Source organism: Aplysia californica, unplaced genomic scaffold (assembly GCF_000002075.1).
Source record: "Aplysia californica isolate F4 #8 unplaced genomic scaffold, AplCal3.0 scaffold00036, whole genome shotgun sequence".
Classification (NCBI taxonomy): Eukaryota; Metazoa; Mollusca; class Gastropoda; order Aplysiida; family Aplysiidae; genus Aplysia; species Aplysia californica.
The window spans coordinates 2,273,378-2,285,963 of NW_004797306.1; the positions used below are offsets into that span (position 1 = coordinate 2,273,378).

General features: G+C 36.9%; 1 protein-coding gene across 4 annotated transcripts in view; it reads left to right on the top strand.

The window, feature by feature from the left end:
* The window catches only part of LOC101856868 (baculoviral IAP repeat-containing protein 2), a 69,577-nt gene extending 57,026 nt beyond the window's left edge, over nt 1-12,551 (top strand). For all 4 annotated transcript variants that reach the window (XM_013091456.2, XM_005091869.3, XM_035973934.1 and 1 more), the window contains exons 6-8: nt 6,024-6,179; nt 10,049-10,277; nt 11,612-12,551. In XM_013091456.2, coding sequence (XP_012946910.1) covers nt 6,024-6,179; nt 10,049-10,277; nt 11,612-11,832 — 606 coding nt within the window. In that variant the 3' untranslated portion in view covers nt 11,833-12,551. The remainder of the gene's footprint in view (nt 1-6,023; nt 6,180-10,048; nt 10,278-11,611) is intronic.
* Nucleotides 12,552-12,586: the final 35 nt, after the last annotated feature.

Sequence of the window (12,586 nt, forward strand, 5' to 3'; positions counted from 1 at the left end):
GGGGTATTTGTGGAAGAAGTTAGGGTGGCCTGAAAAAACAACAACTATGAAGTCAATTAAGCAGATGAGAAAAGTGAAAGAGTGAGACTGTTGAATATGGAGAGAAGAAAAGCGGCCGCTGTCAATTATAATATTATTTTAAAAGATAAGACAGTCGTGAAAGCTGGAAAAGACAGACACTTGAAAGGGTAGTAATTTAAAATAATAATTGCTCAAATTCTTGAACGCTCTTTATTCAGTTATTGAGGCTTGCCCGTGTTTTGGGTGGTTGGGTGGGAGAGTTGGAGACCCTCCAACATGTCCGTCCCCGAATGTTTAAAAAATTTTTTTTAAAAATTAATCTGAATTATCTTCCTGATGTTGACTTTACATGATCAAAAATATCAACATTATCCAAAAAAAGGAGGCTGAGAAATCAGCTATGAAAGAATCAGACTTCGAAGGGACACCGGCTGATCTTCCACTGTGTTGTTCTTCATCAGCTGATTCTTGCAGAACGGCAGAACGGGGATTGCCTGTCGCTATTTTTAGAATCAAGGGAAGTAAGTTGCGCGAAAGCGTTGCACTTCCGGGGGCTCATCTCTCACACTCTGAAAATGTAAACACAACCAACAGAAAATCACATTTTACATAAATATTTGGTTAAATTCTTGTGAAAGCGTGTTGTGTTCTTGATGAATTGGAATAAAATCCTTTTAGTGTGATACAACCGGAGTCCTGGGAAGCATGGCGTCAATTTCTTTCCTGGAAAGGCTTCGTACCTTTCGTCCTCCTCTGCCGACAAACTTCACTTCACTCTCCAACTCCTACACTCCAATGAAGTTTGCAGAAGCCGGCTGGGAACGCGAAGACAATGTCCTTTCCTTGTCAGATGAGTTAGTATGTCGCTCTTGCAGTGTTAGACATAGTGGATGGTCAGGGGAGTCTCCCTTTGCTGCCCACCGAACCAAAAGTCCCAACTGTCATTTTCTAAACACGGCGCCAACAAACCCACCAACAATTACAAGCGTTCAATCTCTTTTTGTTGAACGAGATGCCATCTTGTCGTCCCCTTTAATGAATGAGATGAATGAAGGAGCTGAAATACAGGAACCAGAAACAGTATTTTCCATATGTAACTTGGGTGAAAGAAGTGATAGAGAAACTTTGAGAAGAAAGTTATTCTTGAGTAGACTGAACAATGATCACTCTCGACGGACATCGTACAGTAGACATCAACTTATTGTTCACCCTTTCAAACCTCTTGCTGGTGGGTATCCCATGTTGTTTGAAAGTCTTCGACTGACTACATACAATTCACCAAGCTCAGTTGAGGCAGCTAAATGGTCAAAAGATGGCTTCATCATGATATCTAACCTCCGAGCCCAATGTGTTTTCTGTGGACTCCAGTTGGAGTTTGACGTGTGTGTTGACATTGGACATGTGCACAAGGAAAAGTCACCTGAGTGTCCCCTTGTGTGTCACTTAGATGTGGGAAATATTTCTAGTGAAGTACAAAGGAGTATTCTGGAGAAGGAACGTTCAAAACATTATGTGGACATTGGTGAGCGGGATTCTTCCTTGGTAAAACAGTACAGTATCATGTATCCAGAGTTTGAAAGTTCAACAGACAGATCTGGTACCTTTAGTTTGTGGCCAAAGATCCTGAAAGGAATGTTTCCTCCTGATGTTATGGCTGATGCAGGTTTTCACTATACAGGTGGGTTTTTAGTTTAATTAAAATGTGAAGCGTTGCTGACAAAATGAGTTACTTGTTCTCGGATTCTTATGATAGATGCTTCATTGATACTGTGTATACAAAAGCTGTTGGTGAAGTTTTTACAATTTATAGTGTAGGCCTATGAAATAATAAAAGTAAGGCATGTTGCAGTTAAAGAATACGGTGTCAACAGAGAATCTACAAATTTGACACTATAGTGTCGATTTTTGGCCAATGTCTCTATGTGGATTGCGAAAAGAAACTTTTTTTTCAGCATGCCTCAATAATAAAGTTGTCTTTTTGTCTTTAGTTTCAGTTTTTCAAGTTTTTATTAACTTTAATTAGCATCATATTATGATCATAGTTTTTCCAGCTCATTTCAAGTTGATCATAAACTGCACACATCTAACATTTATTTTTGAGGTTTTAAAAGATTCATTCTGTTTAAAGAAGCCACGGTTTGTTTTCAGTGTTAGGGAAATCTAAGATGAAAGTTGTTTCCTAAAATGAACAATGGTTTTAAAATTTTAAGATATCATATATTTGTCTCTTAACTTTTTCTGGACATAGTTTTTTGGGGGTCTAGACTCGATTTGGCTCTATGCAGGTAGTGTACAAAATAACTTCATGAGAACTAACCATCGCTCCAAACGTAACATATGATATCAAATTGAAGGAAATTGAATGAAGAATACATCCCAATATAAAACGAGGGTTAGAAATGGCGATGGTGAATGAAAAATAAAATTTTGACGGAAAAAATTACATTCACCAAACGAAAGCAAATCAGCATAGAGCTAGGCCTATCTTATCATATAATAGAGGCCAAGAGCATATATATATATATGATTCATAAATTTCTGAATGCGCAGCTTTTTATTTGAAAGCAATATTCAAATTTGTTTGAGTTATAAAATTCAAGTCCGGTTGTAGTGTACATCATTTTGTTGATGAAACTAGATGTTTTCGTTTCCTAAATCCTTTCCGAGTTTATCAATAGCAATAAAAAGTAATTATAAATGACGGATCGTGTTAAAATGAAACTATACTGAAGCACCCTATCACAGCCGAATATATCGGCGATACGTCAGGAAGGGGTGTGGACTCGCGCCAATATATATCCACTTTCTTCTTTTTAAAGGTGTATTTGTTTATTTTTAGAAAGTAGAATAAAAATATCAAAACAAAAAGACAATCCTAAACAGAATTTATAATTAGTATCAACATTATAACTTTAAACAAATGTGAGGCATCATGGGGAAATCAAGCGCTGGTCAAAATAACAAAATTGGAGAAACAGGCATTTTTCCTACCAGTTTCGCAATTTTAATCAAATTTTTTGTGTTTTGTTCAACCCTTTAATGTCCGATTAAAAACACATTCTCTTGCGAATTAAGTTGAAAAATGTTGATTAAAAGCTCAAAGTATGCAAGTTTTCAGTTTTCAACGACTCTTTAGCTCTTGAAGTTACCAAGCTTTGGCAGCCATTTTCTCGCTATTTTTACAGCTGAAATAAAATGAACTTACCTCTTTCAATATAAAATATCTTCACTTCTGCTCAAGATAGATGGGTATTTTTTTCTCTTCAAAACAAGATAACTGAACAGGCTTTAAGATGATACCAAACTCCACCTGCAAAAAAATTGACGAGCACCTAATTCCACCGCGTCGTGACACAAATGTTTTAGTAGATTCCTAATATTAACAACTTCACAGACAAAGTAGTTGTAATAATGATACAAACTCCTTGTTTTAGTCTCTACAGAAACTGTCTTCTGTTTCTTTTTCACTTTTTATCAAAACTCAGTCTTCAACCGGAAACATCATGAGCTATGAGCTTGTGAGATATTCTTTCATTTTTCATTGACAAAAAAAGAGGATGAAGTAAAAAATTTTCAGTTATTTTCAAACTCAGGAAAGAAAAGTCAAATAATTATAATTTACAAAATGTTCCACTTGTTTTCCCTCAGGTCACAATGACATGGTCCGTTGTTTCTCCTGTGGTATTGAACTCTTTGACTGGATACCTGGTGCTGACCCCCTGACCCAGCATGCTTGTGCCTCTCCAGTCTGTTACTTCATGCTGCACAATAAAGGTCAAGAGTTCATCAATAATGCTCAACAGCAAGAGGTAACATGGTGTGATTATATGTTTTTCTGTTGTAATAAAAATTGATTGTATGTCATTAATGATATTTCTATCATTTTGCTAATTGTGTAAAATCTACCTTGTTCTCATTCTTTTTTTATGAAAAGATATTTATAAAATATATGACATATATATGTTCTAAACATGTAACTTGAAGAAATAGGTCTACTCTTTTTTTATTCTAAAAAAACATTGATCAATTTGCCCTTGTTCAGTTTTATAAAAGTGAGGAGTCAGTGTTCACTCTATACAAATTTTAAAATACTATGGGCTAACTTTTGTGTCTTCTCTCATTGTTCGAACATGGCTAGGACATCATAATTTATAGCACCATGGGTAGAAGCTATGTTATATATTATTTTAATCTTAAAGTCACAAATTTTGAGTGGATGGTAACCTTTCTTCTACTAGAGGAGCTGTAAACTTTTGAGCTTTTTCTCACAATTATTTCATTTTTTCTCCCTTTGTTGCAGCTTGTGGTTGGAGTAAACCAAGAAAGTCAAATAAAAGGTAAAATTTGGTCCAATGAGACATGTCACATCATTTTGTTTGTGTTGAACTTTATTTTAGATGCTGACATTTAAAAATAAATATGTTAATATGTCATGATTTCAGTATTTTATAACTCCTCATGAAAAATTTGTTCATGACACTTTTATTATATTTGTGTTTCGTTACAGCTTTAATTACTCAGTGACAGATTAATGCACACTCTGGGGTGCCTACAATTCTTATAATGACACATTTTTAAGTACAGTAGTGGATCGAAATTATTGGACAGTGTTTGTACAGTTTTGAAATAATGCTGGAGTATCTTTTTTCTTTTTTCTTTTTCTTTAAATAGAGGATCAATTTATTTTAAAGCATGCCTTTTGTAAGAAGTTTTAAGCATTGTTTTAATCCTTGTAATAATGGTTATGGGCAAATTGACTGACTGTAACTTTAAAAAGAGACCATAAATCGATGCTCTGTCTTTTTATATAGCGCCATGACTGTTGAAGAGATTTTTTCGTTATTCAATTGTTGTTCTATCTATTTAATTTTTCCTAGTAAGATTCATTTGTTTTGACTTTATTCGAAACTCTTTTCACATCTCCAATTTTACTGAGTAATTTTAAGTTACCTTGTATTACCGATCAATGTGACATATAATTAGTTTACTCTTGTGTTATCTCTCTCAGGTCTTGAGGCAGCTACCTCATCCACCACACTGTCAACAGCAGCAGCAACATCATCATCATCATCATCATCATCATCATCATCATCATCATCATCATCATCGTCATCATCTCCACAACCAACTGGACCCAGACCGTACCTGGACCTGGACTTGTTCTCCTCAGCTCGTGCACGTGGGTACAGCACAGAGCAAATCTCTGATGCCATCATCACCTTCTTTTACCTGACTTGTGAGTCACTCCTCTATACAGAGCAAATCTCTGATGGCATCATCACCACTTTCTTTTACTTGACTGATCTCCTTTCCTAACAAGAGACAGTCTTTCCTGACATATGTTGCTTACAGGGCTGATTGGGAAAAGGGTTGATTTTGTTGTAAATTTGTTTTATTTTATGCTGGTGTTTTAGCAGTTTAATTCATGAAATAAGTTGTGAGATGAATAAAATATTTTTGTTTTCTCATTTAATGGAGCATGTATAGAGGAGGGACTTTACCTAATGTTTGCTATACTGAACAGATATTGTTGTAACAAAAGAAAAAAAAATGATTTTCATGAAGACTAATAACTATTGAAGTGTCTAAGTCTTCTTCCAACAACAATCGACTGCTCAGTGTAATAGCGTCACGTATCACTCTTCAAAACATCGTATGGCGAAGTCTTACACTAAGGAGTCAAAATGTTGTGTAATTTTCTGTAGTAATTAAAAACCTTTGTAATTTCTATGTACTGGTGTTGTCCAACAACTGACTTTGTTGAAAAAGTTCACTTTTATGTCTCAGGTACTTTTCTAAAGTTAAAAGCTGTCAGCGAACAGTGTGGTGTAGTAGATAGAGTGTTTACCACGTGTGTGTTTGTATCTTCAGGTGGCCAGTTCCCCGACTCTCCCCTCCTGCTGGGTCTGCTCAAGGCCGGCACTGACCACCACAAGACGCTCTGTGACAAGACACAGGAAAACCTGGACATCAGGTCCGAGGTCCAGGTCATCAAGTCAGAGAACCAGGTCATTAAGTCAGAGGTTGAAGTCATTAAGTCAGAGGTCGAGGCAGTCAAATCTGAGAACCAGGTCAAGGACACAGAGATCCAGGCCAAGGAGAGAGAACTCCAGCGTCAGAGGTTTGAGCGTGACTGGCGTGAGCTGGCCATGAATCAGGTGAGCTATAACCTTTGACCTTTGCGACCTCACCTCATTGGTGTTACAAAATATGTGTCCATATTATTTGACCATCTCTCCTTTGACCTCTGTGTGACTGTATTGTGTGTTGTGTCATAGATGGCAGTCCAGACTGTAGGCAAAGACTTGGGATAAATAAGAACAGGCACATTCTGTGTTTCTCCATGCTAGGGTTCCTCTCAGTGTTAACACATCTCTCTCTCCTTGCCAGTTACTCTGGTAGTGTTGATAAAAGGTCAAGGTTCAAATCTGAGTAAGTTATGGATTTTTCTCTTCCTTTTTGAAGCTTTCTTTTAGGACCAATGCACTGAAGTTGAAGTTCTGGGTGGTTTGTGGGTGCTTTAGAGTGGTCTGCTTCTTGTACTTCCAAGTTGAGTGTCTTGTGAATTTTTCTCATCCTTTCTTGAAGCTTTCTTTTAGGACCAATGCTCTGAAGTTGAAGCTATGGGTGGTTAGTGGGTGCTGTTGTGTGGTCTGCTCCTTGTACTCCTTGCCACAGTCATAATTGTGTCAGTCTGTATTTGGCTTAAGGTGAGTGTTGTTGTACTGACTCACTGTAATCTGACACATCGAGTCAGGGGGAAGTACTCCTTCTGTGTAATAACCAAAGTGGTATTGTGGGTGGTTGGAGGGTGCTACTGGTGGTACGTCTTACTTCTTTTCATCGCCTCTGTTGTTTCTATCTCTGTTTAATCATTCTCTTTTTCCCGACTTCAAATTATTCTGCTGATATTCTTCTCTTTACTGAAAAAACTGATGTATCAAGTAAGTTGTTAAAGTCCCAACAAGAGGAGATGGGAAGATACAGAAACGTTTCTTGGTATTGTTTTTCTCTCCTTTCTTTTTGTTAAGATGAAATCGTCAATTGCTTATTTTGGAGTGTGTTTCAGAAGTCTTTTTTTGTTATTGTTGTTGTGAAAAGAGAACTCCGAGGAATTTAGGCCGATTATTAAAAAAATTATTCTGATGACCTCAACTTTTTTCCCCCTTTTTATTGTCAAGTGGTGTTCCTGCCCTATGATTAGTTTTTAGCATTTATTTTGAACTTTTAAAACCCCCTGTTGGTCTACTTTTGCAGACTTGGGAGAATTAGAACAGCCACATTCTGTGTTTGTCTGAGCAAGGGTCCTTTCAGTGTTAACTCATCTCTCTCTTCTTGCCAGTTGCTGTGGCAGTGTTAATGAAAGGTTGAGGTTTGAAGCTGAGTGCGTTATGAATTTTTCTCTTCATTTCTTCAAGCTTTCTTTTAGGACCAATGCACCAAAGTGGTGTTGTGGGTGGTTGGAGGGTGCTACTGGTGTGTGGTTGGTACTACTTCTTTTCATTGCCTCTGTTGTTTCTACCTCTGTTTTTTAATCATTCTTTTTTTTCTGCTCTGAATTATTGTGCCGATATTCTTCTCTTTCCTGAAAAAAACTGATATATCAAGTAAGTTGTTATAGTCCCTACAAGAGTAGATGGGAAGATGGAGAAGAATTTCTTCGTGATAAGCTCAACTTTTTTCCCCTTTTTATTGTCAAGTGGTGATCCTACCAAATAATTAGTTTTAACTTTTATTTTGAACGTATTGTATGATCCCCGTTTGGTCTACTTTTGCAGACTTGGGATAAATAAGAACAGCCACATTCTGTGTTTCTCTATGCTAGGGTTCTTCTCAGTGTTAACACATCTCTCTCTACTTACCAGTTACTGTGGCAGTGTTGATGAAAGGTTGAGGTTTGAACTTTTCCTTTTCCTTTCCTGAAACTCTTTTTGGACCAATGACCTGAAATTAAAGTCATGAGTTATTATTGGGTGCTTTTGTGTGGTCTGCTCCTTCTACTTCAAAGCTGAGTGTGTTATGAGTTTTTTCCTCCTTTGTTGAAGCTTTCTTTTACGACCAAAGACTTAAAATTAAAGTCATGGGTGGTTAGTGGGTGCTTTTGTGTGGTCTGTTCCTTGTACTTCTTGCCACTGTTATAATTGTTCCAGTCTATGTTTGGCTTAAGGTGAGTGTTGCTGTACTGACTCACTGTAATCTGACACATGGAGTCAGGGGGAAGTACTCCTTCTGTGTAATAACCAAAGTGGTGTTGTGGGTGGTTGGAGGGTGCTACTGATGAGTGGTAGGGCTTACTTCCTTTCCTTTCTGTTGTTTCTATCTCTCTGTTTATCTTTCTTTTCTTCCTGCTCTGAATTATTTGTCATTCTTCTCTTTAGTGAAAAAAAAATTATATCTAGTAGGTTGTTATGGTCCAAGAAGAATTGATGGAAAGATACAAGAGAATTTCTTGGTATTGTTTTTCTCTCCTCTTGCTCCTATTATTGAAGATGAAATCATTGTTGATTGCTTAAGTTATAGGGTTGCTTTTCAGAAGTTGTTTTTTGTGTGAAAAGAGAAGCTGAAGAGTAAAGGCAGAGAGTTAACAAAAATATTTCTGATTAGCTCAACATTTATCCCTTTTATATTGTTAAGCGGTGATCCCACCCAGTGATTGTGTTTTAACTTCAGTTTTAAACATATTATATAAACCTCATTTGATTTACTCTAGCAAGGATCATTGTATTGTTGTGTAGTGCAGTGTCCACTTATGGGAAAACTTTTTGTTTGATTTTACCAGATATTTATTCATGGTGGGTTTTTTTTTGTTCTTATGAATGTTTCATTTAGGGTTTGATTTTCCTGTCTTTTTTGCTTTTGTTTTTTAAATGTATTTGTTTTTTACACCTCCATTGATACAATTTAGATCATTTAGGAGTCAGGCTTCCAACTCTGCCTGTCAAGTCCAGCCTGGCCTGAGAGGGATACAACATTCTAGCAAAATGTCCTCGACACTCGATAAAAATGTTCTTCCCACTGATGAAATGAACTTGGGTCTCTTGCTTGCAACAATAAAACGCCTAGTTGCTGCTCTGCAGACGCCGGCAATTTGTCCTGTGCTTTTGTTAATAATACGTAATGAATGATAAAAGTAACAACAATAATAATTATGGAAAGGTATTTCCGTGTTTCAAAGTATGTTCTATGTTGTTTTGCAATGTATTGTCTACTGCACTGCGTTGTGAAACATTTTGATTTTTTAGAGAAACATTCAGTGCAAACTGCCATGTCCTAGGTGTTTGAACATGAACATTCTGACAAGATCTTTCATTGATTTTTCTGGATAGCATACTCATTCTCACCTTTGTGAAGTGAAGGAAATTTGTGGAAAATGTCTTTCCCAAGGACGAAACATTGGGCCAGAATCCGAACCAATAGCATTACAGCAGCAGGTTGAGCAGACTAACCACTGGAGGGCCAACACCATAACTGCCATGATAATTGTGCTGTTGAGTTGATGTTTGTTTTGGAACTTTTGTTATAGGGAGATGGGGGTGGGGGAAGGGAGATAGAGGAGAGTGAATGGGGACACGGCTGGTAGGGTGTCTGAAACACATTTGTTTATTAAGTAATTTGAGAGGTGTCTGTACGTTTAATGGAGTGTGCACTTGATGCAGTAAAACTGGAAAGTCGTGTCATAGTCATGTCTTTTTTCTTTGATTTTTATTGAGAACTACAACTAGAACTGAATGGGATTTAAATGTTGACTGATGTCAGGTACGATGAGCCTTTTGATTTTGACAAAATGTCTTCATTTGAACGTTCTGTTAACTGCTGTGGGTTTGTCATATTTTCGTTCTGTTTGGAGCAAGATGAAATCATTGTGTGAGAGCAAAATTTGACATAAAATGATAAATGATATTGTATTGGAAAACTATTATCTTGAATATGAGGCCCTTTTCTTAAATTCTTTTTTTTTTCCGGAAAGTAAGGAATGGTTTTGCATTTTGTTGCAGATTTATAGTTTTTGTTCAATTTTTGTCTTCAGGTCATAGAGGAGCTAGAAGAGAAAGACCAGGCATTAGAAGAGAAAGACCAGGCATTAGAAGAGAAAGACCAGGTGATAGAAGAGAATAGACAGGTGATAGAAGAGAAAAACCAGGCACTCCTCACCAAAGATCTACAACTGTCCATGCTGAGACAAGAGTTACTAGAAATGCGTGAACATCAAAGACCTCGGTCAGCTCCCCTGGACAGACTGGACTTTGACACAGAAGGTCAGTTTGTCAACAATTATTTTGTCTCATGTATAGGCAGGTGGTTGGAGGGCACCACTGGTAGGCCGTACTTCTTTTCTTTCCCTTTGTTTTTTCTGTCTTTGTTATTCCCTGCACTCTAAGACCATTATTGTGTGGATGTACTTCTCTTTACTTACATGTAGGAGCTGTGTTGTGTGATACCCTTGTCTCTTTTGTATTTTTTTGGCTGTGGTTCTGAGATATGGGCAGGATATTCAGTTACGAAGGGGGTATCTTCGGCTTTATGAAGCCTTTTGTCTGATCTTTGACATTCTGAGGATGCACTTTTTGTTTTTTGGGTAAAAGTCTTTATCTTCTAGTTGCTTGTGCTTGGACAGTGTCTCTCTATCACTTAGTTATAATGGATGATATAGATGATATTCTTCATTTTTTTCATGTCGGAGGTTTTCAAGGGCTTTGAATTTCTCTAGTTATATTGAATGATGTGATGAGGACTAATCTGTCCCCGTAGAATTATGCGATTGTGCGACCACGGCGCGGCCGTGTTTATCCGCGCAATTCTGCAACATTTGCATAATTTTGGATTATCCGTGTTTTTTCACGTTTTTTCCCCTATTTTTAACAAAACAATTAACACCTCGCCATGTGACTAAAGGAAAGTAATCAACGTAATAAGTCTCATTTAAGTGACAAGTTGGCTATTTCCCTTGTTAGAAGATATTGGTCATGGGTTGGGATTTTGTTCCTTGAGCATGTTCAATCCATCAAAAGTTGTTGTTCTCATGTCTTCTGATGTTTCATGTTTGACAGGTGTCCCTGGTTTTTGTAATGTGCAGGATCAGAGGTCCAGATGCCCTTTTTTTTTTTTTTTTTTACATTTTTCTTTCCTCTATAGAGATCGAGCTGAAAGTTACAGAGATTATATTTTTTGGTTGTTGTTTTTTTCTGACTGATGTGTATTGTTTTCTTTCCAAATACACAACAAATTACTGATACTGATATGTTCCGTTTTCAATTTTTCTGTTCATAAAACATGAAAAATCATGAAAATTCTTGCTGAAAAAGTGCAAAACATGTCGCGAATGGTGTTATGGTAACTTGCATAATTTTGGCATAATTTTGCTTTTTTTTTGGCATAATTTGGCAATCTAGATTTGCGTAATTCTACGGGTCAGACTAATAGTACATTTTGTTTTCTGAGAATAACCTTGTAGAATTGACCTTCTGAAGTGTGTCTTGCTCTGTTACCTTATATTATAGCTTCTACGTTATGATTACGGTATCATAATGTTGAGTCTGGTAAGCCTCTTTCTCATTTTGCTTAAGCCACTTGACATCCTGCTCATCCACAGACCAATCCGATGATCCAGATGTGGGAGAATGTCAGAACAGCAGTCGTATTGAAGAAGTTAATGTGATGTCTTGCCCGATGTGTCATGACGCACCCATCCAGGTCTTGCTGCGTCCGTGTAAACATCTGTGTGGCTGTGCCCTGTGTGTCTCCAAACTTGACGGACGATGCCCTTATTGTAGACGCGTCACCACTGGGATGGAGAAAGTCTTTGTCCCATGATTTTCAAAATCTATACCTTTTGTGTGTGTAGAACTAGATCTACATGTTGCATGATCGATTCTGCTGTAATGAGGAGGTTAATATTGTAAGTTTACTCTTCCGTTGAGTGATTCAAATTTTAAATATTTCCTGTGGAAATAAAACATGACCATCTTATTCAGACGCACCTAAAGCCCCACTCAATCTTTCTCCCTCCCTAACAGTATCAAAAGGAGATAAGTTGTCTACTTTAAAATATTTTTGTACAAAAGCAACTGGAAATTATTTTTGAAAATATAGAATTAATTGCTAAAGATAGATTATATACTTAAGTGTTAACTAACACTAACAGTAGCAGTCACTGTTTCTAAACCTATTCCCATTTTGTAGTTGTTCGTGGAAGCTCCACTGATCAGCCGATCTCTTAATTGAATGATCTAAATTGAATTGATGGAGATGGAAACATATAACATCTATTTTGTTGTTAGTCTATTGTCGTTGGCCATATTTGATGCTCTTTGATAAGAATAATCTAATCTTCCTCTAGAGGACAAAACACAAGCTGCTGTTGTATTTTTTACACACTAATTGAAGTTTCTCATACTTTTAAAGAATCTGTTTCTCATTACAATGTTAACTTTCACATATTCTTAAGATGACTATGAAGTTGTTTTGTATAGTTGTAATATAATATATAATGCGATGCCTTAGAAAAGCAGTAAACTAGACCAGGCGAGACAAAATTAGAAACTCAGTAATCCGAGAAATGGTGGGC